This window comes from Somniosus microcephalus, chromosome 12 (assembly GCF_052327205.1).
Source record: "Somniosus microcephalus isolate GS21.2 chromosome 12, FLI_Smic_1.0, whole genome shotgun sequence".
In the NCBI taxonomy this organism is placed as follows: Eukaryota; Metazoa; Chordata; class Chondrichthyes; order Squaliformes; family Somniosidae; genus Somniosus; species Somniosus microcephalus.
In genome coordinates, this window is record NC_140998.1 from 108499353 (window position 1) to 108525984 (window position 26632).

The window sequence follows — 26632 nt, forward strand, 5'->3', positions numbered from 1 at the left end:
TTTTCTGTTGTTATTTCAGATTTCCAGCATCCGCAGTATTTTGCTATCCTATAAAAATGAATATGGCTAGTGAAGTGATCGAGTATCAAAAGAAACCAGGATTTTAGGTGACTTGATATGAAATTTAAACATATATATTTTATGTACTGAAAATAGAAAAAGGAACCTCTGTCATTGCAATATTGGATGAGATCAATTTATATGTAGTAAAGTGGAACTGATATTGTCAGGTTCCGGTGTATTGATTTCTAATCTGATTAGACAACATACTGGGATTTCCAGTTAAACAATACCGACCAGGAGTTGGAACTACTGTTGCTCTTGGCTGTCCAGATACTTCAAGTGCTTTCCTCTCAACTTCTGCAGAAAAAAATTAAAGTTAACACTTCAGACAAGTTGCACAACTATGAGGAACAGTTTTCCATTTGTGGGGAATATGTTTGTCTTATGTATAAGTCTATCTTTATATTTTTGTATTTGAATGCAAGTGGGATTATAGGGCTATTTATTGCCTTTTGATTTTTCCTGCTAACCACATATGGTTATGTGGTAAACTAGAACCAAATAACACTAGTTAGTCATGTGGTTAGCAAGGACCAATCAGATTCTCTACAACCATAGAAAGCAGACATTACATTTTCACACCTACTCAAATTTTTAGTAAGTTGAAACAACTTCAACCATTTAAAAGTTATAACTGAATATTTAAGTAAACAGGCTGAAATAACATTGAAATATTTAAAATCTACACATTTAAAAATTCAACTTCTATCTGAAATGTTGATTCAGTTGCATGCAGGTCGAGGCAGGGTCGAGGCCTCGGCTCCTGGACAAGCCTAGACCTCAATTTATGAATAAGGCCAGTCAGCTGATGATGTCTGCTCAATTCCAATACTTTTTTTTTTCCAAATGGTTTCTGTGAGCATTGCCACAGAAGATCAGCTGGTGATTTATGAAAACAAAGTTCAGTAAAAAAACATTGTTCCAAATAGTTTACAAGCTAGCAAGCCTGACTTGGTGATTAATATCCTCCAGGCTGGTCTTTGTTACCCTGTAAATTAATTGGAACAGTTTTTTAATGCAACTTTTATAAACGCCTACATAAGGCAAACCTATTCCATGATACTTTAATCAAACCTATAGATAGGTATTGCTAAGTAATCAGATACCTTTCACAGGTGATAGCACATTGCTCAACGTGTTGTAAGTGTACCTCTGGAGTTTAAACTTTACCAGACTATATAGGCCCTGGGTAAAGCTCCGTGTTAAAGAAATAATGGCTGCTTTTCTCCACATTTAATGACTTGCTAACAAAATCGCATTCTCAGAAAACTCACATTCAAAAATGTGTGATTTCATTAGTAGGCCATTAATTATGGAGAAAGCAAGCATTCGCTCTTCTCATGTTGTTTTTACTTACAATGGGAATTTCACTCCTATTTGCTTATTTACTATTTGAAATTCTTGAGAAGAATAAAGCACCACTCACTGGAGACGGAAAAGGAGCTTATCCATCGGGGAAGTGGTAAGGATTTTATCCCATTTGCAGAGGAAGCCTGATAATTTTCCTGTCCTGGTAGTTTCTGAACACGAACCATTCCTCCCAAAGTGTTAATCACACCACTGGAATAAACCACAAAAAAAGACAATGTCAGTGGGAAAAATCTTTAGCACTTCAATTTGGAAAAGGGTGTTTCTAATGTGTAAATTGTCATGTTTCCACATTACAATAGTGACTACAAAGTCGTTCGATGACTGGGAAAGCCCTTTGGGACATCCTGAGGTCATTAAAACTGACCTTCCCTCCATCATAAGGTCAAAATTGGGGATGTTCCCGGATGATTGCAGTGTTCAGTTCTATTTGCAACTCCTCAGATATCGAAGCAGTCCATGCCCGCATGCAGCAAGACCTGGACAACATTCAGGCTTGGGCTGATAAGTGGCAAGTAACATTCGGGCCACACAACTGCCAGGCAATGACTAGCTCCAACAAGAGTCTAACCACTGCCCCTTGACATTCAATGGCATTACTATCGCTGAATCCCCCACCAGCAACATCCTGGGGGTCACCATTGACCAGAAGCTTAACTGGACCAGTCACATAAATACTGTAGCCACAAAAGCAGGTCAGAGACTGGGTATTCTGCGACGAGTGTCTCATCTCCTGACTCCCCAAAGCTTTTCCACCATCTACAAGGCACAAGTCATGAGTGTGATGGAATACTCTCCATTTGCCTGGATGAGTGCAGCTGCAACAACACTCAAGAAGCTCGACAACATTGAGGACAAAGCAGCCTGCTTGATTGGCACCCCATCCACCACCTTAACAATTCACTCCCCCCACCACTGGCACACTGTGGCTGCAGTGTGTACCATCAACAAGATGCACTGCAGCAACTCACCAAAGCTTCTTCGGCAACACCTCCCAAATCCGCGACCTCTACCACCCAGAAGGACAAGGGCAGCAGGTGCAAGGGAACACCACCACCTCCAAGTTCCCCTCCAAGGCACACACCATCCTGACTTGGAAATTTATCGCCATTCCTTCATTGTCGCTGGGTCAAAATTCTGGAACTCCCTACCTAACAGCACTGTGGGAGTACCTTCACCACACGGACTGCAGCGGTTCAAGAAGGTGGCTCACCACCACTTTCTCGAGGGCAATTCTGGATGGGCAATAAATGCTGGGCTTGCCAGCGATGCCCACGTCCTAGGACCGAATATATATATAAAAAAGAATGAGTGAAATTGTTCTTGCAAAATACAAGTTTTCACTATTAACCCCAATTATTTGCTGTCAATTATATAATGTTCCATGCCATATAGTCCATTGAACTATCATATTAGCAGTGGGTTTTATTATGCTTTTCTTTCCCCTGCCCAAGGTTAAGTTCCAATACTCAAACCTTAAAGAAACCTATAATGGGACTTATTAATACACTTGCAGGAAACAATGCATTAGAGCAACACCTGGAGGCTACTGCTGTGATAACAGGAACTTCAATACAGATCAAATTCAAATCTTCGGCATCAGTGCCTCATCGTAACATGGAGCCCGCAAGATGCTTTTCCAATAGAAATCCAAGGGCAACTAGACCTTTGTACACGCGCAATGTATTTTATTTTCTTGTCAATAACCATTTTACATTATAAGAAGAATACAAGGTCAATGAAAAGAGTAACAGAGGAACTGATAAACAGATGGGAAGACGCGAGAGGCACCCGGCACTGAGGCTGGCCGTTGCGGTCGAAGTCGCGGGAGCGGGAGAGGCACCCGGCACTGTGGCTGGCCGTTGCGACCGTCGAGGGAGCGGACGGCCGAACTAGGCCAGCGGCCGACGCGTTTAGGTGCGTCACGTGTGACGTCAGCGCGCTAGGGCGCGTCTTAAAGGGGCAACGGCCCAAACAGGTAAGTTAAAGGGGCAACGGCCCAAACAGGTAAGTAATATACAAACAGTTAGGTTAAAGTGAATTATGTACATTATATATGTAAGGGACACCCGGTGGAACCGCCACATGCGCCCCCCCAGAATTCGCTTTAACGAAAGTCCAAAGATGAGATGGTCTGACGAGCTAGTGGTCTCGGCGGGCGTGCTGTCTCGACTTGGCTGGCCAGGTCTTAAAATGCTGGTCGTAAGCGGATCCTTACGTACGTCGTGGCGAATAAAACGTATCCGTCAGGCAAAGGACCGTGGAGACATGCGAAACAGCAGGCCTTGTCAGAGTGACGGGCAGGTTGGGTGGACGCGGGCGATGTCTCCGTTGATGTTGAAACAAGTCCTTGTTCTGACGAACTCTGCAGGAACGCCAAATGAGCGATCCAGAAGGACTTGACAGGCGAGGTCGGTGAACTCGCCGACAGGTGAGCAAAGCCTTCGGGAGGCTGGAACGCACGGAACGGTGCGTGCCATAGTGCTACGATGATAACACAACGGAGGGTGAAAAGTTGCTGCGCTGATCAGTGATCAGTGAGGACAGCAACTTTCACGTGGCTGATCGCGGCCGCGAGATGCCTGTTGGACCCGTCCTTGATGTGTGCAGCGTCAGTAGATGTTTGCGTTTGTTAAGGAGAAAACTGGGGAAAGGGCGGCAACGGTCCGGGTTGTTGTTAATTTCGGTAGGGGTAAACTGTGCCTGGAGGGCGGCAACACTTGTAGTTGTTCTTGCTGTTGGAGAAAACAGCCGGGAGGGCAGCACGCTTCTTGTCTCGCCAAAAAGTGTGGTAGGTAACACAACCAGCAGGCTGACGGGCTGGTGCGTCGTTGGCGGGGCATGAGTCTTCGTGTTTCACGAGGGATGGGTCCTCGTGGTTCGCGAGGGATGGGTCCTCGTGGTTCGGGAGGAGCGAGTCCTCGTGTTTCGAGAGGAGCGAGTCCTTGTGTTTCGAGAGGAGCGGGTCCTCGTGGTTCGCGGGGGTGAGTCCTCGTGGTATCCCCGCAGGGCGCGCTCCGATCTTGTGGGCCCGAACATGCTGTACCCTGCGCTTGGAGAGATTTATACTTGCTGTTGCGTTGGATGTAGAGGCGGACGACCCGCGTGGCGGTAGAAAAGTCGAAAACGGAGACCGTAAGCAAGTGCGTGGTCTGCGCGCATCGGCGAACAGGGCTTCTACCTTTACAAAGCACGAGGGCGGTTGTTTCTCCCTGAATTGCGGTAGCGACAGCGAAACGGCTGGTGCTTCCATGGCGTGCTTCTTTTGTGAAAATTGTTCACAAAAAATCGGGGTCCGGCTGCGTTTTGTCCGTGAAAAATGGGATCACCTCCAGGCTGTGCTTCCTTTGCGAAAACGTTCGCAAAGGCAGTGTCGCCAATGTAGGAATTGGTGTTCGTCGGCTGTTGCTAGTTGGTTGCTGTTCGTCGGTCGTCTTCTGCGAAGACGAGGTTCAGGCTGCGCGTTGCTTCCGTGAAAATCGTTCACGGATACGGGGTCACCAATTGTAGTGTAGGAATTGATGAGCTCCCGTTCTCACGTCGTTGGGTCACCAATTGTAGGTGAGGTTCAGGCTGCGCTTCCTCCGTGAAAACCGTCCACGGAGTTGGGGGTCACCAATTGTAGCAGTTCGTGTTCACCTAGGTAGGTATCGGACGAATGACTACTAAATAATCGAGTTCGACTTCAGGAGAACAATCTAGAAGTTGTTTATTTACAAGAACAGATGAAATACAGCAGGTAAGGCAGCTGGATGCAGGAGCACTGTGAAGTAGGTCTTTCCCCAGCGGGGACGCCACGAGGACTGAGTCTGCAGTCCTGTGGATAGCGTGATGATGTCATCACACTCGGCTGTGTTTTCCCGCGCTTCGGGCGTCACGTGACCGCGTCGTGATGTCAGCGCGTTCGCCCGCGCTTGGGGCGGTCACGTGACCCGCGCTGATACGTTGACGCGTCTACCCGGCACTGAGGCTGGCCGTTGCGGCTGAAGTCGCAAGCGCTAGAGGCACCCGGCACTGAGGCTGGCCGTTGCGGCCGAAGTCGCGGGAGCGGGAGAGGCACCCGGCACTGTGGCTGGCCGTTGCGACCGTCAAGGGAGCGGACGGCCGAACTAGGCCGGCGGCCGATGCGTTTAGGTGCGTCACGTGATACGTGATGTGGCGTCAGCGCGCTAGGGCGCGTCTTAAAGAGGCAACGGCCCAAACAGGTAAGTTAAAGGGGCAACGGCCCAAACAGGTAAGTAATATACATACAGTTAGGTTAAAGTGAATTATGTACATTATATATGTAAGGGACACCCAGTGGAACCGCCACAGTAGCATGGTTTTCGCCTTTAGCTGCTTTATAAGTTCAATATTTAAAATGAAAGATGACACTGCAGCATTTGGGATTTCTATCAGTTCATTTATATAAAAGCAGAGAGCTAGCAATACTTCTGTGATGTTGGTTTTTAAAGGATAAGAACATAAGAAATAGGAGCAGGATTAGGCCATTCAGCCCTTCGAGCCTGCTCCGCCATTCAATAAGATCATGGCTGATCTTCTACCACTTTCCTGCACTATCCCCATATCCCTTGAATCCTTTCATATTCAAAAATCTATCTATCTCGGTCTTGAATATACTCAACGACTGACTCTCCACAGCCCTCTGGGGTAGAGAATTCCAAAGATCCACCACCCTCTGAGTGAAGAAATGTCTCCTCGTCTTAGTCCTAAATGGTCGACCCCTTATTCTGAGACTGTGGCCCCTGGTTCGAGACTCCCCAGCCAGGGGAAACATCCTCCCTGCATCTACCCTGTCAAGCCCTGTAAGAATTTTGTATGTTTCAATGAGATCACCTCTCATTCTTCTAAACTCTAGAGAATATAGGCAGTGTCTACTCAATCTCTCCTCATAGGACAACCCCCTCATCCCAGGAATCAGTCTGGTGAACCTTTGTTGCACTCCCTCTATGGCAAGTATATCCTTCCTTGGGTAAGGAGACCAAAACTGTACACAATACTCCAGGTGTGGTCTCACCAGGGCCCTATATAATTGCAGTAAGACGTTTTTACTCTTATACTCAAATCCTCTTGTAATAAAGGCCAACATACCACTTGCTTTTCTAATTGCTTGCTGTACCTGCATGTTAACTTTCAGTAATTCGTGTACAAGGGCACCCAGGTCCCTCTGAACACCAACATTCCCCAATCTCTCATCATTTAAAAAATACTCTGCTTTTCTATTTCTCCTACCAAAGTGGATAACTTCACATTTCTCCACATTATATTCCATTTGCCATGTTCTTGCCCACTCACTTAGCCTGTCTATATCCCCATGAAGCATCCTTGTATCCTCCTCACAACTTACATTCCCACCCAGCTTTGTATCATCAGCAAACTTGGATATATTACATTTGGTCCCCTCATCCAAATCATTGATGTAGATTGTGAATAGCTGAGGCCCAAGCACTGATCCTTGCACTGTTTCAATGTGGAAAACTGCCCAGGTGTGTCCTGTCCACAAAAAGCAGAACAAATCCAACTTGGTCAATTACCGCCACATCAGTCTACTCTCAATCATCAGCAAAGTGATGGAAGGTGTCATCGACAGTGTTATCAAGCGGCACTTACTCACCAATAACCTGCTCACTGATGATCAGTTTGGGTTCCGCCAAGACCACTCGGCTGCCGACCTCATTACAGCCTTGGTCCAAACATGGACAAAGGAGCTGAATTCCAGAGGTGAGGTGAGAGTGACTGCCCTTGACATCAAAGCAGCATTTGACCGAATGTGGCATGAAGGAGCCCTAGCAAAACTGAAGTCAATGGGAATCGAGGTGAAAACTCTCCATTGGCTGGAGTCATACCTAGCACAAAGGAAGATGGTTGTGGTGATTGAAGGTCAATCATCACAGCCCCAGGTCATCGATGCAGGAGTTCCTCAGGGCAGTGTCCTAGGCCCAGCCATCTTCAGCTGCTTCATCAATGACCTTCCCTCCAACATACGGTCAGAAATGGGGATGTTCGCTGATGACTGCACAGTGTTCAGTGCCATTCACAATTCCTTAGATAATGAAGCAGTCCATGCCCACATGCAACAAGACCTGGACGACGTTCAGGCTTGGGCTGATAAGTGGCAGGTAACATTCGCCCCACAGAAGTGCCAGGCAATGACTATTTCCAACAAGCGAGAGTCTAAACACTGCCCCTTGACATTCAATGGCATTACCATCACCGAAACCCCCACCATCAACATCCTGGGGGTCACCATTGGCCAGAAACTTAACTGCATCAGCCACATAAATACTGTGGCAACAAGAGCAGGTCAGATGCTAGGTATTCTGTGGCGAGTGTCTCACCTCCTGACTTCCCAAAGCCTTTCCACCATCTACAAGGCACATGTAAGGAATGTGATGGAATACTCTCCACTTGCCTGGATGAGTGCAGCTCCAACAACACTCACGAAGCTCGACACCATTCAGGACAAAGCAGCCCGCTTGATTAGTACCCCCTCTACCACCTTAAACATTCACTCCCTCCACCACCAGCCTACCGTAGCTGCAGTGTGTACCATCAACAAGATGCACTGCAGCAATTCGCGAAGGCTTCTTCGGCAGCACCTCCCAAACCCGCGATGCCTTCCACTTAGAAGGACAAGGGCAGCAGACACATGGGAATACCACCACCTCCGAGTCAAACATCATTCTGACTTAGAAGTATATCGCCGATCCTTCATTGTCGCTGGGTCAAAATCCTGGAACTCCCTACCTAACAGTACCTTCACCACATGGACTGCAGCGGTTCAAGAAGGTGCCAGCGACGCCCACATCCCATAAAAATTAATTAAAAAAAACCCCACTAGTTACAGCCTGCCAACCCGAAAATGGCCCATTTATTCTTTCTTTCTGTTTTCTGTCCATTAACCAATCCTTAATCCATGCTAGTATATTATCCCCAATCCCATGAGCCCTAATTTTGTTTAATAACCTCTTGTGTGGCACCTTATTGAATGCCTTCTGAAAATCCAAATACACCACATCCACTGGTTCCCCCTTATCTATTTTGCTGGTTACAACCTCAAAAAACTCCAACAGATTTGTCAAACATGATTTCCTTTTCATAAATCCGTGTTGACTCTGCCCAATCCTATTATTATTTTCTAAGTGCCCTGTTACCACATCCTTAATAATAGATACCAGCATTTTCCCTACTACTGATGTCAGGTGAACTGGTCTGTAGTTCCCCATTTTCTCTCTCCCTCCTTTCTTAAATAATGGGGTTACATTTGTGACCTTTCAATCCGCAGGAACCGTTCTAGAATCTATGGAATTTTGGAAAATGACAACCAATGCATCCACTATCTCTATAGCCAACTCTTTCAAACCTCTAGGATGTAGGCCATCAGGTCCAGGGGATTTATTGGCTTTCAGTCCCATTAATTTCTCTAGTACTACTTTTTTACTAATACTAATATCTTTCAGTTCTTCATTCTCGCTGGACCCTTGTTTGTCCACTATTTCAGGGAAGCTTTTTGCATCTTCTTCCATGAAGACAGACACAAAGGGCTGGATTTTCATTGAGGAGGCGGGTAGGAGGTGGGAATACAACTTTCGGGGTTGTAGTCCTGCCTCCATTGAGTTGTGGCTAACCCACGCGATTTTCACTTAATTGGCCTGCTGAGCCGGCTGGGTGGGCTCAACAAGGTCAATCAAGGGTCACCCGGCAACAGGTGACATCACAGATTGACATTTCATCTGTCAAAAGGCAGTTAATTGGCACTAATCCCCTTCCCGCCTCGGGGAGGCGGGTCCCAGCACAGGTCGGGTATCCACCTCCTTTGAAACTGGCATGGAGGCGGGTTGGGGGCGGGATGGGTTCGTGCCCCACGATTTCAAGATTTTAACCCCCCACCCGCCTCCAATCCTGCCTCCACGGCCCAATGAAAATCCTGCCAAAAGTATTTGCTTAATTTCTCTGCCATTTCCTTATTCCCCATTATAATTTCTCCTGTCTCAGCCTGTACGGGACCCACATTTATTTTTGCTAATCTTTTCCTTTTTACATACCGCTTGCTAGTTTACTCTCATATTCTATTTTCCCTTTCTTTATCAATTTCTTGGTCCTCCTTTGCTGAATTCTAAAATCCTCCCAATCCTCAGGCTTACTACTCTTTTTGGCAGCATTATAAGCCTCTTCCTTTGATCTAATACTATCTTTAACTTCTCTTGTTAGCCATGGTTGGATCACTTTTCCTGTGGGGTTTTTGTGCCTGAAAGGAATGTATATTTGTTGCAAATTAAGTATTAATTCTTTAAATGCTAGCCATTGCTCGTCTACTGTCATACCTTTTAATGTAGTTTCCCAATCTACCTTAGCCAACTCGCCCCTCATACCTTCGTAGATTGCTTTGTTTAGATTTAAGACGCTAGTTTCGGATTTAACTAAGTCAGTTTCAAACTCAATATAAAATTCTATCATATTGTTGTTTCCGTGTATCAATGGAGGCACGGAATGCAGGAGTTGGTTTAACAGGTGTTTACTGAACAAAGTCTGGAGGTGAACTAAAAGATACAAGACGCTATACAGGCTTATATACCCGAGTGGTCACTACCGGTATTACAGTACACAGGGGCTCTTAAAGGTACATACACTACAATTCCTCCCCTTTTAGATAATTAGTACATAACATTTTAAGTAATCATTAATTAACATGTTTACAAGAACAATAATCTACACATTTGCTGCAGTTAATCAATTATAAGTCAGTCTCTCTGGAGGCTTCCTGACTCGGTCCGGATAACGCCTCGGTGGTGCAGTAGTTTTCGGTGGTGTAGTAGGTTCTTTTGGCAAGGTCGATTCGGCTTGAATGCCAGTGTCGGGTTCATCTGGTTCCAGTATCACCGGATCGGAGGTAGATACTATGGGTATCTCTGCTTCATCATTAGGCGTATAGAGTTGTGGTGTAGGTTGTCCCTTTTCGGATGACTCTATGATCTGGTCAGCATGGCACCTTATTATGCTTTCACCAATGTCCACGGTATACATCAGCGGTCCTAGTCGTGTGCAAATAGTTCCAGGCTGCCATTTCTCGGTACGGTAGTCCCGGGCCAAAACTTGTTGACCTATCTGGAAGGTTCTAGTTGGCCTTTCATTCATGCCTTGAAATTGCCGGTTCTCTACGTCCCTTCTGATGTTTGGCTTGATCAAATCCAGCCGGTATCTTAGTCTTCTATTGAAAAACATCATGGCGGGAGTTTGGTTTGTAACCACGTGTTGCATTCCTGTACGCAAACAAGAAGTTATCTACCTTATGTTGTAGATTTATGTCTTCATTACCCATGGCCTTTATGGCCTTCTTGAAGGTCTGGACAAACCTTTCAGCTAATCCATTGGTGGCGGGATGGTATGGGGCGGACGTGTAGTGCTTAACCCCATTGTTTTTTAAGAACTTCCTGAATTCTTCGGACACAAATTGCGGTCCATTATCAGAACAGATCTGTTCAGGCAGCCCATTCCTGGCAAATATGGTCCTTAATACTGTGATGGTTTTTTCCGTGGTGGTGGAGGACATCTTTATTACCTCTGGCCACTTGGAGTGTGCATCAACCGCGATTAAGAACATTGAGTCCATAAATGGACCAGCAAAGTCGATATGTACCCTTTGCCATGGAGATGAGGGCCACTCCCATGGATGTAGAGGGGCTTGTGGTGGGGCGTTTTGGACCTTCTGGCATCCTAGACAGCTCTTGGTCATTTCTTCGATGTCTCCATCGATACCTGGCCACCACACAAACGCTCTGGCTAGGTTCTTCATTTTCACTCCACCCAGATGCCCCTCGTGAAGCTCCTTTAGCACTTTATCCTGGAGTTTGGGTGGATTCACCACTCTGGATCCACACATCAAGGTTCCTCGGCACACTGACAGCTGTTCTCTTCTTTGCGAGAATGCTGGCAACAGTGGTTCGCCATGTGCTGGCCATCCCTTCACCGTTAAATCGTAGACTCGTGAGAGAGTCGGGTCATTTCTCGTTTCCTTTTCAATGGTAGAATTTGTTACTGGTAGACATTCCACTATGGTTGAGTGGAACATCTCCACTGGGTCCACTGTAGGTGCCTCTTCTACCGTTGGCAACGGTAGGCGCGATAAACCATCAGCATTCCCATGCTGTTTTGATCCTTTGCATTCTATGTCATATTGGTGTGCCCCTAGGAAAAGGAACCACCTCTGTAGCCTTTGCGCTGTCATAATGGGAACGCCCTTTTTAGGGTTGAATATGGAGACGAGGGGATGGTCAGTCAACAAGGAAAATTTTTGTCCGTGTAGGTAATGGTTGAATTTCTTCACTCCCCACACCAGGCTGAGTGCTTCCCTGTCGATCTGGGCATAGTTACGCTCAGCTGAGTTCAATGAGCGTGACGCAAAAGCTATCAGCCGCTCCGAGTCATCAGGGAATCTATGCGATAATACCGCTCCTACGCCATAAGGGGATGCATCGCATGCCAGTCTGATTGGCAGTGATGGGTTGTAATGAGCCAACACTTCCTTGGACGTGATCAAGCCTTTGCATTTATGGAAGGCACGTTTACAGTCTTCGCTCCATTTCCAAATTACTCCTGTTTGTAGCAGTGCGTTAAGAGGGTGCAGAACAGTTGACAAGTTCGGTAAAAATTTATGATAGTAATTTATCAATCCCAGGAACGACCTTAATTGTGAGACATTTTCAGGTGCTGGGGCTTTTATGACTGCTTCAATTTTTTCAGGTGACTTATGCAACCCTTCTTCGTTAATCATATGGTCACAATATGATATTTGTTTCTGGAAAAATTCGCACTTGGGGCGATTTGCTCGTAGGCCCCGTTCTCTCAGCCTAGTGAGCACCTGCTCCAAATTGGCAAGGTGCTCGTTGTCGTTTTCTCCTGTTACAAGGATGTCGTCTAGGTAGCATTGAGTCCCCGGAATCCCTTGCAGGACTTGCTCCATAGCTCTTTGCCAGATAGCTGGAGCTGATGCTACTCTGAAAACCAGTCGATTGTACTGGTACAGGCCTTTGTGTGTGTTTATCGTGAGATACTTTTTAGAGGCCTCCTCAACCTCCATCTGTAGATATGCCTGTGCCAAGTCAATTTTGGTGAAACGTTTCCCTCCGGATAGTGAGGTGAAAATATCTTCTATCCTCGGAAGAGGATACTGTATCGTGTGAAGGACCGGGTTTACAGTCACCTTGAAGTCCCCACAGATGCGAATTTTTCTCTGTTCTTCAGATTTATCATTATTCAACGTTTTCTTCATGACCGGGACGATGGGTGTTGCCCACTCGCTCCAAACTACCTTGGATAACACGCCTGCTTTTTCCAAATTCTCCAGCTCTGCCTCGACTGCCGGACGAATTGCGTATGGCACCGGCCTTGCCTTAAAAAACTTGGGAATTGCCGCATCTTCCACTTTTATTGAGGCGGTGACGCCTTTCAAGGTTCCTAGTTCCTGTTGAAACACTTCTTTGGCGTTAGCCAAGATGTCTTTTAATCGTTCAGGTATGACGTCATCATCATTTTTTTTCTTACTGGTCACCGTCAGTGCCTGAATGGAGTGCCAGTCTAAACGTATCTTCCTGATCCATTCACGTCCCAACAACGGTGGACCACCATCTTGCAGAACGTATAAATACAACTTCTGTATTTCCTTTCCGTTGTATACAACAGGCACCCTTATTTTCCCTCTGGGGTATACTTTCTGCCCCGTATATGTCTTCAAGATAATGGATGTGTCTTTCAAAGGTATATGCGGAAATAGCCGCTCGTAATCCCATCGACTTATGACGGTCAGAGCTGATCCTGTATCTAGCTCCATTTTAACTGGGGACCCCGCTATCGTGAGGGTAACCCAAATGGTCTGGTAATCTTCTTTGGCAATTACATTATGTAATTTGAGACAGCTTAGTCTCTTGTTTCCAGAGTCGCTATCGCTCTTCTGGTCTTCGGAGCTACTGTCCGTCATCATTTGTACCTTTCTGTACTTTCCCTTATTGATTTTTTTTCTGTCAGTGGATTGTTTGTTTCCAGATCGGCATACACGTGCAATGTGTCCCATCTTTCCGCATTGCCTGCATGCTTTGTCCTTGAACCAGCAGTCCCTCTGGTCATGGGTGGATCTGCCGCAGCGATAACATCTCTCGAAACCCCGTGTCATTTCATGGGTGCCGAAGTCCTGTGGCTTTTGCTGTATCTCTGCAGCTCCTCTTGCTGCTGCTTTGTATGATACAGCCACACTGAAAGCCTTGTCTAGTGTCAAATCTTTCTCAGAAAGTAGCCTTTTCTGTGTTCCTTCACTTAGGAGACCGCAGACGAATTTGTCTCGTAGAGAATCTGCCAGTCCTGCCCCGAATTGGCAGTGCTTTGACAGCTTTTTTTTAATTCGGTGAGGTAATCAGCGTTACTTTCATTCTTGTGCTGATTCCTCCTGAAGAATTTGAATTGTTCCGCTATCAGCAGCGGAGTTGGGTTTAAGTGCTCCTGTAGGGTATCAACAATCTCCTTAAAATTCTTGTCCATCGGTTTGGCTGGAGTGATTAAGTTTCATAACAGCCCGTATGTCCTTGCGCCCATCAGATTTAGAAGTACCGATGCCTTTTTATCATCCTCTACTTCATTCGCTGTGCAATATACCTCCACTCTTTCCACATATGTGGTCCAATCCTCTATATCACTATCGAAAGCAGTAATATTGCCAGTCTTAGGCATCCTGAAAATCAAAAATGGCGCCTCCCGCGCTTTCCTTTCTTCCCTGCCGAGAAAAAAATGGCGTCTCCCGCGCTTTCCCGCCGCTGCCGACAACGTTGTTCTCCGTGGTTTTTATTTACACAGATATTTTTAATAGTTGGAGACTCGTTCCCGCTGGACTCTCTGGGACTTTTCCCTCCCTCTGCTTGGTCCGAACGCCGACCTGCTTTGCAGCGCCGGCCATCTCCCGAGTGCTCCACCCTCCGTCTCTGTTTGCCTCCGCCTTCTGACTCGCTGCTCGGCCCTGCTGCAGAGCCACCCGATCGAGCCCCAGCCCGCCGCCCAGGAAGGATTAGTGCAGTACCTGCCACCAGCCCGGCTAGCTGGTGAAACCACAGTTTTTTTTTCTCGTTTTTTTTCTTCGACCTTCGTCTGAGGAATCGATCTCCTTGAGGTGCTGCCGAATTGCAGGTAAGTCCGTTTCCAATTCGTCGCCACTGTTGTTTCCGTGTGTTAATGGAGACACGGAATGCAGGAGTTGGTTTAACAGGTGTTTACTGAACAAAGTCTGGAGGTGAACTAAAAGATACAAGACGCTATACAGGCTTATATACCCGAGTGGTCACTACCGGTATTACAGTACACAGGGGCTCTTAAAGGTACATACACTACACATATTATGGTCACTCTTCCCTAAAGGCCTGTTTATTACAAGGTTGTAAATTAAGGATAGGTTTGAACTAGATAATGGCCCGGAAATTCGGGTCTCCACGGGTGAGTACGCATGGGGTACTCACCCGTAAGCCCAATGGAAGTGCTGGTTTCCTGCATGCACTGCACATGCGCGGGAAACCGGCACTTCCGTTCCCCTGAAAGCAGGGGTTCAGAGGTTGAACGCGTGCGCGGGGGAGGCTGCGTGTACGCATCGAACTTCATTTTTTTTTTACAGGTTTTCCCGGGAAGGTAAGCCTGCAGAATTTAGGAATGTAAAAAGCAGGCGTAAGGCCTGCTTTTTACAAGGTAAGTGGTGAATTAATTAAAATTAAAACATTTTTTCCACAGGTTTATTATTTTTAAATACTTTAAAGCCAGGTAAGTTTATTTTTAGCCCTGTTAGAAAATAAAATTATTTTTTTCAAAAATTTAAATTATTGTTTAAAATAGTTATTTCATTTAATTTATAGTTTATTTAAAAAATGTGATGTTTTAAAAAATTTATTTGAAGATTTAGTGATGTTTTGCAAGAAGGGCCCGTAGTATTTCTAAGTTTGACAGCACTTCCTGTCAGACTTATGAATGGAGCATTCGCTGCTCCGATTGGCTCCCCATGGCCCACGTGATCCCAGGGGACGCTTCGAACTAACTGCGCCCCTGGGATACACAAGCACTGCGCGCCAGCAGCTGGACCAGGCCCTGGATCGGAATTCCACGGGGGCCCACAGCTCAACGGCCGGCGCGCTAGGTAAGTGCAGATCGGGGGTTTGCACCTGCGGGAAGCCCCCGACCCGAATTTCTGGGCCAATTACTCCTGAACTTCAAAAACTTGTTCAAATAAAACATCTAAATTAATCGCAGTTGCTGCAGTCATCAATTTTACAAAATCTTGCTAGGAGTTCAGATCAGCCAAACATTTTAAATCTACACGTTGATGTAATTAACACAAAAGCTTTACTCGTATTGTATTACTAACTTCAGTTTAAATTCATTGCAGTAACATCTATTTGAAAGGACCAGTATGCTCTGTTTATTTATTTACTTTTAAAATAATCCTCTGGTGAATACTATTAAACAAGCAAAAATGTTGTTAGAGTTGCTCTACTGACACAGGCACGAAGGACCGAATGGCCTTCTCTGTGCTGTATGAGTCTATGATTCTATAGGTGGCGGGACATATTAAGAGAGTGGTTAGCAAAGCATATGGGATCTTGGGCTTCATAAATAGAGGTATTGAGTACAAAAGTAGAGAAGTTATGCTGAACCTTTATAAAGTGCTGGTTAGGCCACAACTAGAGTATTGCATCCAGTTCTGGTCACCAAACTTTAGGAAGGGTGTGGAGGGTGCAGAGGAGATTTACCAGAATGTTTTCAGGGATGGGGGTTTTTAGCTACAAGGACAGGTTAGAGAAGCTGGATTTGTTTTCATTAGAGCAAAGGAGGTTGAGGGGTGATTTGATAGAGGTGTACAAGATTATGACGGGTTTGGATAGGCTAGATGGGGAAAGGCTGTTCCCACTAGTTGATGGTACAAGGACTAGGGGACACAGATTTAAGGTTTTGGGCAAGAGATACAGGGGGGATGTGAGGGAAAACTTTTTTATGCAGCGAGTGTTGAGGACCTGGAACTCGCTGCCGACGGAAGTGGTGGAAGCGGACACACTCAATGTTTTCAAGGTGAGACTGGATAGGCACTTGAGGGAAATAAACTTGCAGGGCTACGGGGATAGAGCGGGGGAATGGGACTAACTGGATTGCTCTACAGAGAGCTGGCATGGACTCGATGGGCTGAAAGGCCTCCTTCTGTGCTGTATGACTCTATGACTCTATAACTGTTCTTTTGCTTTCATTGATAAATTGTCGATGGCAAAATTGCAATATTGCTGATTTTGTTGAGAATGAATGAAAAAGGCACTTTTCAATTAAATACAATATAAATATTATGAATACACAAAAAAGTATGACCAATGCCTTCTTCACATTTGATTCCTGGATTTTAGATTTTTGTGGCATTTCATTTTTTTTCCTTGCCAATTTTCTGCCTCCCTTTCTCCCCAGGTACTCTCTGATACCTTGACTAAGTGACTATATTTCATGTGTGAGCCTAGAAAGTGAGTTCTGGCAGGCTATTTAATCATGGAAACCATACAGCTAGGCCTCATCCTGTCTTTATCATGTACTTCCTGCAAGGTTTCTGCAATAGTGAGTTGGGGAGCAGAAACCCTGCACAACATTCTCTTCTCTAAACTAGGAAATCTGAGCTAAATTGTAGCGCCACGGCTCTGTCCTGGCTGAGATCAGCCAACTCAGCACTGACTAGGGTTCAAGCCTGGAACCTATCTGGTGTGAATGGCCCAACTACTCGGTGAATCAATGCGCTGAGCCATCAGAGAGCAGGTATAATGCTCTACAATTTAAAGGTGGTACTGCCTTTTCAACAACAACCCTAACCCTAACCCTAATAGCGCCTTTAACGTAATAAAATGTCCCAAGGCACTTCACAGGAGTATTATAAGACAAAAAAAATTTGACACCGAGCCATACAAGGAGAAATTAGGGCAGATGACCAAAAGCTTGGTCAAAGAGGTAGGTTTTAAGGAGGTTTAGGCAGGGGATTCCAGAGCTTAGGGTCTAGGCAACAGAAGGCATGGCCACCAATGGTTGAGCGATTATAATCAGGGATGCTCAGGAGGGCAGAATTAGAGGAGCGCAGATATCTCGGGGGGTTGTGGGGCTGAAGGAGATTACAGAGGTAGGGAGGGGTGAGGCCATGGTGGGATTTGAAAACAAGGAAGATAATTTTGAAATCAAAGCATTGCTTAATCGGGAGGCAATGTAGGTCAACGAGCACAGGGGTGATGGGCGAACAGGACTTGGTGCAAGTTAGGACACGTGCAGCCGAGTTTTGGATGACCTCAAGTTTACATAGGGTAGAATGTGGGAGGCCAGCCAGGAGTGCATTGGAATAGTCAAGTCTAGAGGTAACAAAGGCATGGATGAGGGTTTCAGCAGCGGATGAGCTGAGGCAAGGGCAGAGACGGGCGATGTTACAGAGGTGGAAATAGGCGGTCTTAGTTATGCTGCGGATATGTGGTCGGAAGCTCATTTCACGGTCAAATATGACACCAAGGTTGCAAACAGTGTGGTTCAGCCTCAGACAGATGTTAGGGAGAGGGATGGAGTCAGTGGCTAGGGAACGGAGTTTGTGGCGGGGACTGAAAACAATGACTGGTTTTCCCAGAAGAGAAGCCATTGCAGGTGATTCTCTGGCTACGATTAGATAAATAAGAATGGAACCAGGTGAGTGCAGTTCCATCCAGCTGGACGACGGTGGAGAGGCATTGGAGAAGGATGGAGTGGTCGACCATGTCAAAGGCTGCAGTCAAGTCAAGAAGGACGAGGAGGGATAGTTTACCTTTGTCACAGTCACAAAGGATGTCATTTGTGAAGTTGATGAGAGCCATTTCGGTACTGGGGCGGGGGCGGAAACTTTCACCTGGGAAGAGGAGATGTTGCACAATAATGCAATGCCTTTAGTTAGATCGAGTCAATGGCAGCATCAACAACTACACTACTTGATATGGCAGTTGGCAATTGACTCTTTTGCAGCATAAATGAAATGTTTAAATAGCATACAGAGATTTCTGCGAGAATAGGATTATTTCAAAGATCACTACAAAGCTCTAGTTTGCTGCTGTACTGGGTAATGCTAAACAGGGAGTTTGTTACCATCATTGATGTAAGTTAGGGCTTTCTTATTCAGCAATCAATGTTATCTGCATCAGGTTTATACCTGATACAAAGATTTATTCACTCTTCGGATTAGGGTGGCCTGCAGTCAGCTGATAAAATGCAAGCATCTGCAAGACAGCACGAGCCCTGTATTTCATTATCCTATCTGAAGTGGAGCACTCTGTATCCTTACAGTGCTCCATTCAGTGGCCTGGTTGAGAACTGGCAAGTCTTTCTTGATGAAAGTGTTGAGTGTGAATGCTATTCAAAGGCAGGCACAAACAAACTGCTGGACTTATTTCACACCGAAATCAGGCAGCAACATAATTTGATCAAATTTAAACTGTTACTTTTGTATTAGTTTACTGCTCAATTTGATGATTGTCTCTAAGAAGATACTGCTGTGCATGTATATTTAAGATGATGGTCACTTGTCCAGTGTTTTCATATTTGCTGTGATTTGGAATTCAGTAGCGGGAGGGTGAGCTATGGAAAATCCTTCTTTACAATGACATTGTCAGAAATAATTAGACAATAGTGCTTTTCTGTTTTTTTTTCCTGTGTTTTCATTGTTTTCAAAATTATGCTGGGTTTTTTAGGATAGGATATTAGTTGGGATGTTGGATGCAAGATAGAAAATCTGCGTCACCTCAGTGTTAGAAAAGGTTCAGTGCTGCAACTTAACTAATTCCTACTTTGAATTAAACATTTCAGTTCTCTTCAAATTCAGCTAATCTGGGACATGCCTATTTACACAAAACTGACTCAATGGCAAAATGCACTTATGTCTGTATCAATATTTCAGTGAATTTAGTAGTTTGATGCAAGCATTCTGTGGTTACCAGCAAAAAATAAGCAGCAGCAGATTAGGCACAGATATTGCAGATGACACAAAACTTGAAAGTATAGTGTACAATGAGAAGGACAGTGGTAGACTTCAAGAGGACATAGACAGGCTGGTGGAATGGACGGACACGTGGCAGATGAAATTCAACACAGAAAAGTGCAAAGTGATACATTTTGGTAGGAAGAATGAGGAGAGGCAATATAAACTAAAGGGTACAATTCTAAAGGGGGTGCATGAACAGAGAGACCTGGGAGTGTATGTGTACAAATCGTTGAAGGTGGCAGGGCAGGTTGAGAAAGCGGTTAAAAAAGCATACGGGATCCTGAGCTTCATTAATAGAGGCACGGAGTACAAAAGCAAGGAAGTTATGATGAAACTTTATAAAACACAGGTTTGGCCTCAACTGGAGTATTGTGTCTAATTCTGGGCACTGCACTTTAGGAAGGATGTGAACGCTTTAGAGAGGGTGCAGAAAAGATTTACAAGAATGGTTCCAGGGATGAGAGACTTCAGTTATGTGGATAGACTGGAGAAGCTGGGGTTGTTCTCCTTAGAGCAGAGAAGGTTGAGGAGAGATTTGATAGAGGTGTTCAAAATCATGAGGGGTCTAGAGAGTAGATAAAGAGAAACTGTACCCATTGGCAGAAGGGTCGAGAACCAGAGGACACAGATTTAAGGTGACTGGCAAAAGAACCAAAGGTGACATGAGGAAAACCTTTTTTATGCAGCGAGTGGTTATGATCTGGAATGCACTGCCTGAGAGGATGGTGGAGGCAGATTCAATCGTGGCTTTCAAAAGGGGATTGGATAAGTACCTGAAGAAAGGGCTACGGGGAAAGGGCGGGGGAGTGGGACTAGTTGAAGTGCTCTTGCAGAGAGCCGGCACGGACTCAACGGGCTGAATGGCCTCCTTCTGTGCTGTAACCATTCTATGATTCTATGATTAGTAAATCCTACATTTTCTCTTTAACTCCTTTGTCTTTTAAAACGTATCAACAGAAATTGCTGGAACAGAATGAAGACTGTGATGTTCAGTCTCCTGATCGGCCTAAAAAGCCATGTCTGGAGTCAGTGGTAAGTCACGGTCTGAAGCACATATGGGCGACTCGCAATTCTTAAATGAGAGGATGCAAAAGGCAGATGAAAATAGGTATATAGGTTGCTAGAACTTAAACTAAATTACTCACAAAATGAAGGTTAGATTGGGTACTTTATTCTTAGACTGCTGACAGGCCAAGGGAAACGACTGTCTCACTGGCTATGAAAGTTTTGCAAGTTTTCGGCTGATGCACTGTCACTCTGAACTAAATACAGACGTCCCTTGACAAATTTATTCCACATACAATATTATTTTTGCTTAGCTCCTAAAGTTAAAATCTATTTCAATCTGTGATTGGTGAGGGGACAGCGTGAAGGGGAAATGTGAGCAGCCACAGATCATCTGGTACCTAATCCTATCCTGCAAAGGAAAGGGTAACCAAACCGAGCCGTGTAAACCACTTACAATTATTGAGATTTAATCTGCACAGTCTGCTTTTAAATACTCAGATATTCAGAATATACATCATTCTGTTTTTCTTTTAACTCAACTTTTTAATAAATTTTTTGGGAAGAGTCTGAGAAATGTTGGGACGTCTCTACAGTATGCGAATCATAAACTGGCTTCACACGCAATGCTCTACCCAATACAATGCTGTTTTCTCTTATACTGAGGGACAGTTGTTATAATATTACAGTAATAAAAATACTCCAATGTTAGTTGTTGTTTTATTATTTTAATTTTAACCTTATGGAACAAAAACAAACATTTAAACTTAATTTTAGTTTTTTTTTAAACCAATGAAACACTTTCATTCTGCTCATCATTCTCCCAGCCATTCCATTATTTGTATAACTTTAATTTACTTTGTTTTCTACCTAATCAACCTGCTCTATATTTTATTATCTTTTCCCTAAAAAATCTGGTTTAAAACAATTACTGACATTGCTTCTTTATCCTCCTGTTCCAACCATTCATTTTGGGGGGGACGGAGAGGCAGTTTCGAGAAGCTAGCTTTTATTGGTTAAAAATTAATTGTAAGGCCAGATTTTCAATCAATTGAAAAACCAAAATTAGATGATTGACAAGATTATATCACAGATTCAGCCCAGCCAATGATGTGACCATTCTACTATCAAGTACACTTGGCAGGCTGTGGGGAGCGACAGAACCCAGCTAAGTAAAGTCTTCATGTACAGCAATTAGTTAAATAATAAATACTGTAAGATTTAAAGTTAAATAATACTATAAGACTTAAAGTTATAATAGTAAATATAGAAGAAAGAGTAGAGAGAATGGTGGAGGGAGCAGTAGTTTTTAAAAGCAGTTAATTTAAAAAACATTTTAAAAAGATTTAGTAATGTTAGGTTACATCAGTAATATCTGACACCTAGGACGCGATCTTGCCAGCCTTGGGGAGGCGGTTGTGGAGGCGGGACTGCCGGGAAAATGGCAGAATCTGGGGGCAGGTGCCCATTCCACCCCCAACCCGCCTCCGTGCCACCTTGCCAGGAGGAGGGTAGTCGGCCCGCGCCAGGTCCTGTCTCCTTGGAGGCGGGAAGGGGATCGCAGCCATTTAACTGCCTGTTAACAGGTAGTTAACAGGCAGATAAGAGGATTATCCCCATTTTACCTACACAAGTGCGGGCTTCCCAAAGGCTGCGAACCCCGCCAGGGTCACCGAGGCCAGCAGTGGGTCTGCGGGGGTCTGCGGGGTGCAAAAGTGCGTTGTGAAGGTAAGTGATGGGTGCAAGTGTGGAGAGGTAAGGATGTGAGGTGAGTGGAAAGTGATAGAAAATGTTTACTTACCTTTGTTTCCTCCTGCAGGCTTCAATCGTTGGGGATGCGGAGAGTCTCGCATCTCCACGGCAGACATGACAGATGGCTGCTATATTCTCCAATGCAGCAACCATCTAATTTCTGCTAAAGAAGCTTGATGAGTCTTGAATTCAAGAACTCATCAAACTACAGAGAATGTCAGTGTTAGACAGCTTCACAGAGCTGTCAAACGATTACAATTCATCTGAAACGTCATACGCTGATGTTCTCTGTAACCGGCTTCCCCTTAATTGGCCTGCTAAGCCCGCTGGGCGGCCTTAACAAGGTCAATCAAGGGAAAATAACGTGGGTTGGCCAGAAGTCGATGGAGGTGGGACTAAAACCCGACAAGTGGGAGTCCCACCTCCAAAAGCTCCCCATTGGCAAAATCCAGCCCCTAATATCTAAGTCACACTATTACTTTAACATTAGGGTTTGTTTCAGAATCATATGTGAAAGCTTTACAAAAACATTGCTGTCTCAAAAGAGACTGGAATTTCCCTACCTGCTGGCTCTCTAAGGGGTAATTCTGCCTAAGATGGAGAAGAATCATTAATAAAAAGAATTTTTAAAAAATTTCCTAATTAACAAAATCTTGCATTTATATAGCATGTTTAATATAGAAAAATGGCCCAAGGTGCTTCACAGAGACAATAAGAAAAACGGACACTGACCGAAAGAAGTAGAGTTTGGGCCAGAATTTCCTGGAGCAGGGTATCACACAGCATACGCCGTTAGTTAGACTTTTTCCTGCACCCTTCAGCTCAAACACTTTTTGCACCCTGCCTTGCCGGAAATGCTAGCTAATAATGAGGGCAACAGGGCACCTAGGACATGAGTCAATGGTGGGACCAACACTGTCTCTCCTTGACCAATTTAAGGAAATAAACAGAGGAAGGACTGAGAGTGAAGGTTGAATTAGAGTGTATGAATTAAGAGTCCAATCAGGTAAAAAGAGAAATAAAGAGAGGGACGGAAAGATTGGATTAAGAGAGCCAGAAACGAGACAGAAAGGAAAAGTAAAACATTTTAAAATGTTTTTTTAATTTCACATTTTTAAAATCTCCAACTATAAATCACTACTTGAAGGAATGAGACTCCCACAGATTTAATTGTTCACTTTCTGGGCCAGAGAAGTTGATTGGCAGTCATTAACAATTATCACATTGTTAAAAGGGTACTTACGTTCTTAATTACCAGCCCTAACTTTCTGTGGCAAGTTTAAAGGGCAAGTAATGTGCAAATCCAGCAAGTTCTTAAAAATAACGGGGAAGCTAAGGGCAAGAAGCCATTTGTCCGAAGCAAAGGGCAGAGTGGCATAAATCGAATAGCAAGTTCTGGAGATTCACAACTCACAGCGTATTTCTTAATCCTCTGAACTTGCTGGCCGATTTGCATACTAATAACAGCGTGCGCCGTTCACACACCATTATTTTTACAGCAAATTGCGGCCCAATGAGGATTACAATGCTTGTTCAAAGAAGTATCTTTGAAGGAGAGCCTTAATGGAGGAGAAGGGAGTTGGAGAGGCAGAGGGATTTAGGGAGGGGATTTCAGAGATTTGGACCTAGGTGGCTGAAGATACAGTGGTGGGGGAAAGGAGGTTTACAATGGGCCAGACTCAGAAGAGTGGAGAGTTCAAAGAGGGGTGGGATTCTAGGGCTGGAGGTGGTTACAGTCATGGGGCGGGGGGAGGCCATGGAGGGATTTAAACACAAGGATGGGAATTTTAAATTTGAGGCTTTGTGGGCTTGGAAACCAATGTAAGTCAGCAAGGCTGGGGATGATGGGCATGTGGGAATTGGAAAGAAAAGCAATAAAATTGCTTTTTCTATGGCGATAAGGGAAGAGGGAAAGTGACACTGTGGTGTATGTAACTTGTTCCACCTTAAGAGAACTTAAACCTGTTCCACCTTAAGAGATGTACTACTTTCTCTGGCTGCTGTATACGGTAATACCGGTGGTGACCACACCGGTATATAAGTGCTGTGTAGTAATTTGCTGGGTAGTACAGCCCTAACCTCCGAATAGTAAAGACCTATTGAAAAGTTATTCTTGTAGTCTGTGTCAGTAATTGACCTTAAATATAACTGGAACACACAGACTTAACAGTGGCGACGAGTCCGATCTTACCCTGCGGCAGTTTACATCCACGGCAGCTTCGTCCTCAGAACGGGCGTCAGAAGAGGCATCCACCCTCATCATCCTGCTGAACAGCACGTCGCGCGGGAGGCATCGAGGACCCGGAGTGAAGAAGAGAAATTCTGAACTCGAAGCCCCCATCAGCGGCAGACAGCTATCTTCCTTCTACCACGGTGGTGGGTAAGCCAATCAGCGAAAGTCGGCCGCGTTGGCTGTAGCGAAGGGGAGGGAAGACGGAGGAAAGAGGGCGGTGAAATCGACCGCGGCTGGTGAAAAGGGCCGGGCCGCATTCGGGCCGAAAGGCGCAGCGACTGGGGCAGCTGAAGGCGCGAGAGCCGCAGTGAATTCGAACGCAGCGGGTGCACATAACTGGGCTGCAAGAAGGGCTGCGAGGCGTGACGGCAGGGAAGCGCGAATGCCCACGGGAACCGCGGTGGAGTAGAAGCAACGTCGGGGGAGTTGTTAACCACTGGGGAGGCGAGACCGGCAGCAGCACAGCAATCGCCATTGCAGCCAGCGGGTGAAGAAGACGAGCGCGGGAAAGACCGCCAAGCGCGGGAAGCCGCCATTTTGGAAAAAAAAATATTGCAAAGATGCCTAAACATGGGAACATTAATACTTTTGATAGCGACATCGAAGATTGGACCACGTATGTAGAACGCATAGAAGTTTATTGTAGAGCAAATAAGATACCAGATGGGGAGAAAGCACTAACCTTATTAAACTTAATGGGTGCGAAGACATACGGGCAATTGAAACACCTTCTATCACCAGAGAAACCGGCGGATAAGACTTTCGCGGATATTGTTACCGTCCTGAAAAATCATTTAAGCCCCACGCCGCTGATGCTAGCGGAACAATTTAAATTTTACAGCAGAAAGCGGCTGAAAGATGAAAGCAATGCTGAATTTTTAATTGAATTGCGTAAGCTAGCAAAGTACTGTCAGTTTGGAACAGGACTAACAGATGCGCTAAGAGATAAATTTGTGTGTGGATTGTTAAAAGAGACACAAAAGCGACTGCTTGAGGAGAATGAGCTGACGCTTGATAAAGCTGTTGCTATGGCAGCATCGCACGAAGCCGCAGCGAGAGGCACGGCGGTAATGCAGCTATGGTCACCGGAACTCAGCACAAATCAAATGGTCTTGGGTACAGTAAAATGTTATCGTTGTGGAAAGACAACGCACGATCAGAACCAGTGCTGGTTCAAAAATAAGGAATGCAGAAAATGTGGCAGGCTTGGTCACATAGCTAAAGTATGCCGGTCAGGAGGGAAGACCAGCAACAAAAAGTCACCACAGGGAAAGTACAGAAAGGTACACAAGGTGACAGAGAACAGTTCGAACGAACAGAAGTCAGATTCAGACGCCAGCAGTAATGAACTGGGTAGCTTAAGAGTACACAACGTTGGTAAGGAAGCAGACCTCCAGACAATTTGGGTCACACTTCAGATAGCAGGAGTCCAAGTGAAGATGGAATTGGACACTGGATCGGCATTGACGGTCATGAATAAGAAAGATTACAAAAGGTTATTCCAACATATTCCCCTATGGGATACGGAGATTGTATTGAAAACATACACGGGGCAAAGAGTATACCCCATCAGAAAGATAGAGGTAAAGGTGGTCCACAAGGGCAAAGAAAGCCGAGGAATGGACTTATATGTGCTACCTGAAGGAGGTCCACCACTACTGGGACGGGAGTGGATTAGAAAAATGAATATGGACTGGCATGCCTTAAAAGCACTAACGGTAGATGCCAGGGAAACAGATGTCAAACCTAAACGATTGTCCAGAATATTGGACGATGCTAAAGAGGTGTTCCAGCAGGGACTGGGAACACTGAGAGGAATTACGGCAAACATCAAGATTGAAGAACATGCACAACCAAAATTTTTCAAAGCCAGACCGGTACCCTATGTGATACGACCTGCTGTGGAAGCGGAGCTGGAAGCGCTAGAACGTTCAGGAGTACTGTCTAAGGTAGACTGGAGTGAGTGGGCTACACCCATTGTTCCCGTGATGAAACGTCCTTCGAGCAACAAGCCGGGAGAACCAGGGAAGGTTCGCATCTGTGGAGATTTCAAGATCACTGTTAATCCGGTGCTTCACACGGTGCAGTATCCGCTTCCGCAGATTGAGGATATCTTTGCTTCATTGTCGGGCGGGAAACACTTCACCAAGATAGGCCTGGCGCAGGCGTACTTACAGATG

At 45.2% G+C, this 26632-nt stretch overlaps 1 protein-coding gene across 1 annotated transcript in view; it reads right to left on the reverse strand.

The window, feature by feature from the left end:
- The window catches only part of coch (coagulation factor C homolog, cochlin (Limulus polyphemus)), a 50340-nt gene that overhangs the window by 16736 nt on the left and 6972 nt on the right, over positions 1-26632 (reverse strand). Inside the window, exons 5-6 of the mRNA XM_086003418.1 lie at positions 1490-1623; positions 298-360 (exon numbers count right to left, since the gene is read on the reverse strand). Coding sequence (XP_085859544.1) covers positions 298-360; positions 1490-1623 — 197 coding nt within the window. The remainder of the gene's footprint in view (positions 1-297; positions 361-1489; positions 1624-26632) is intronic.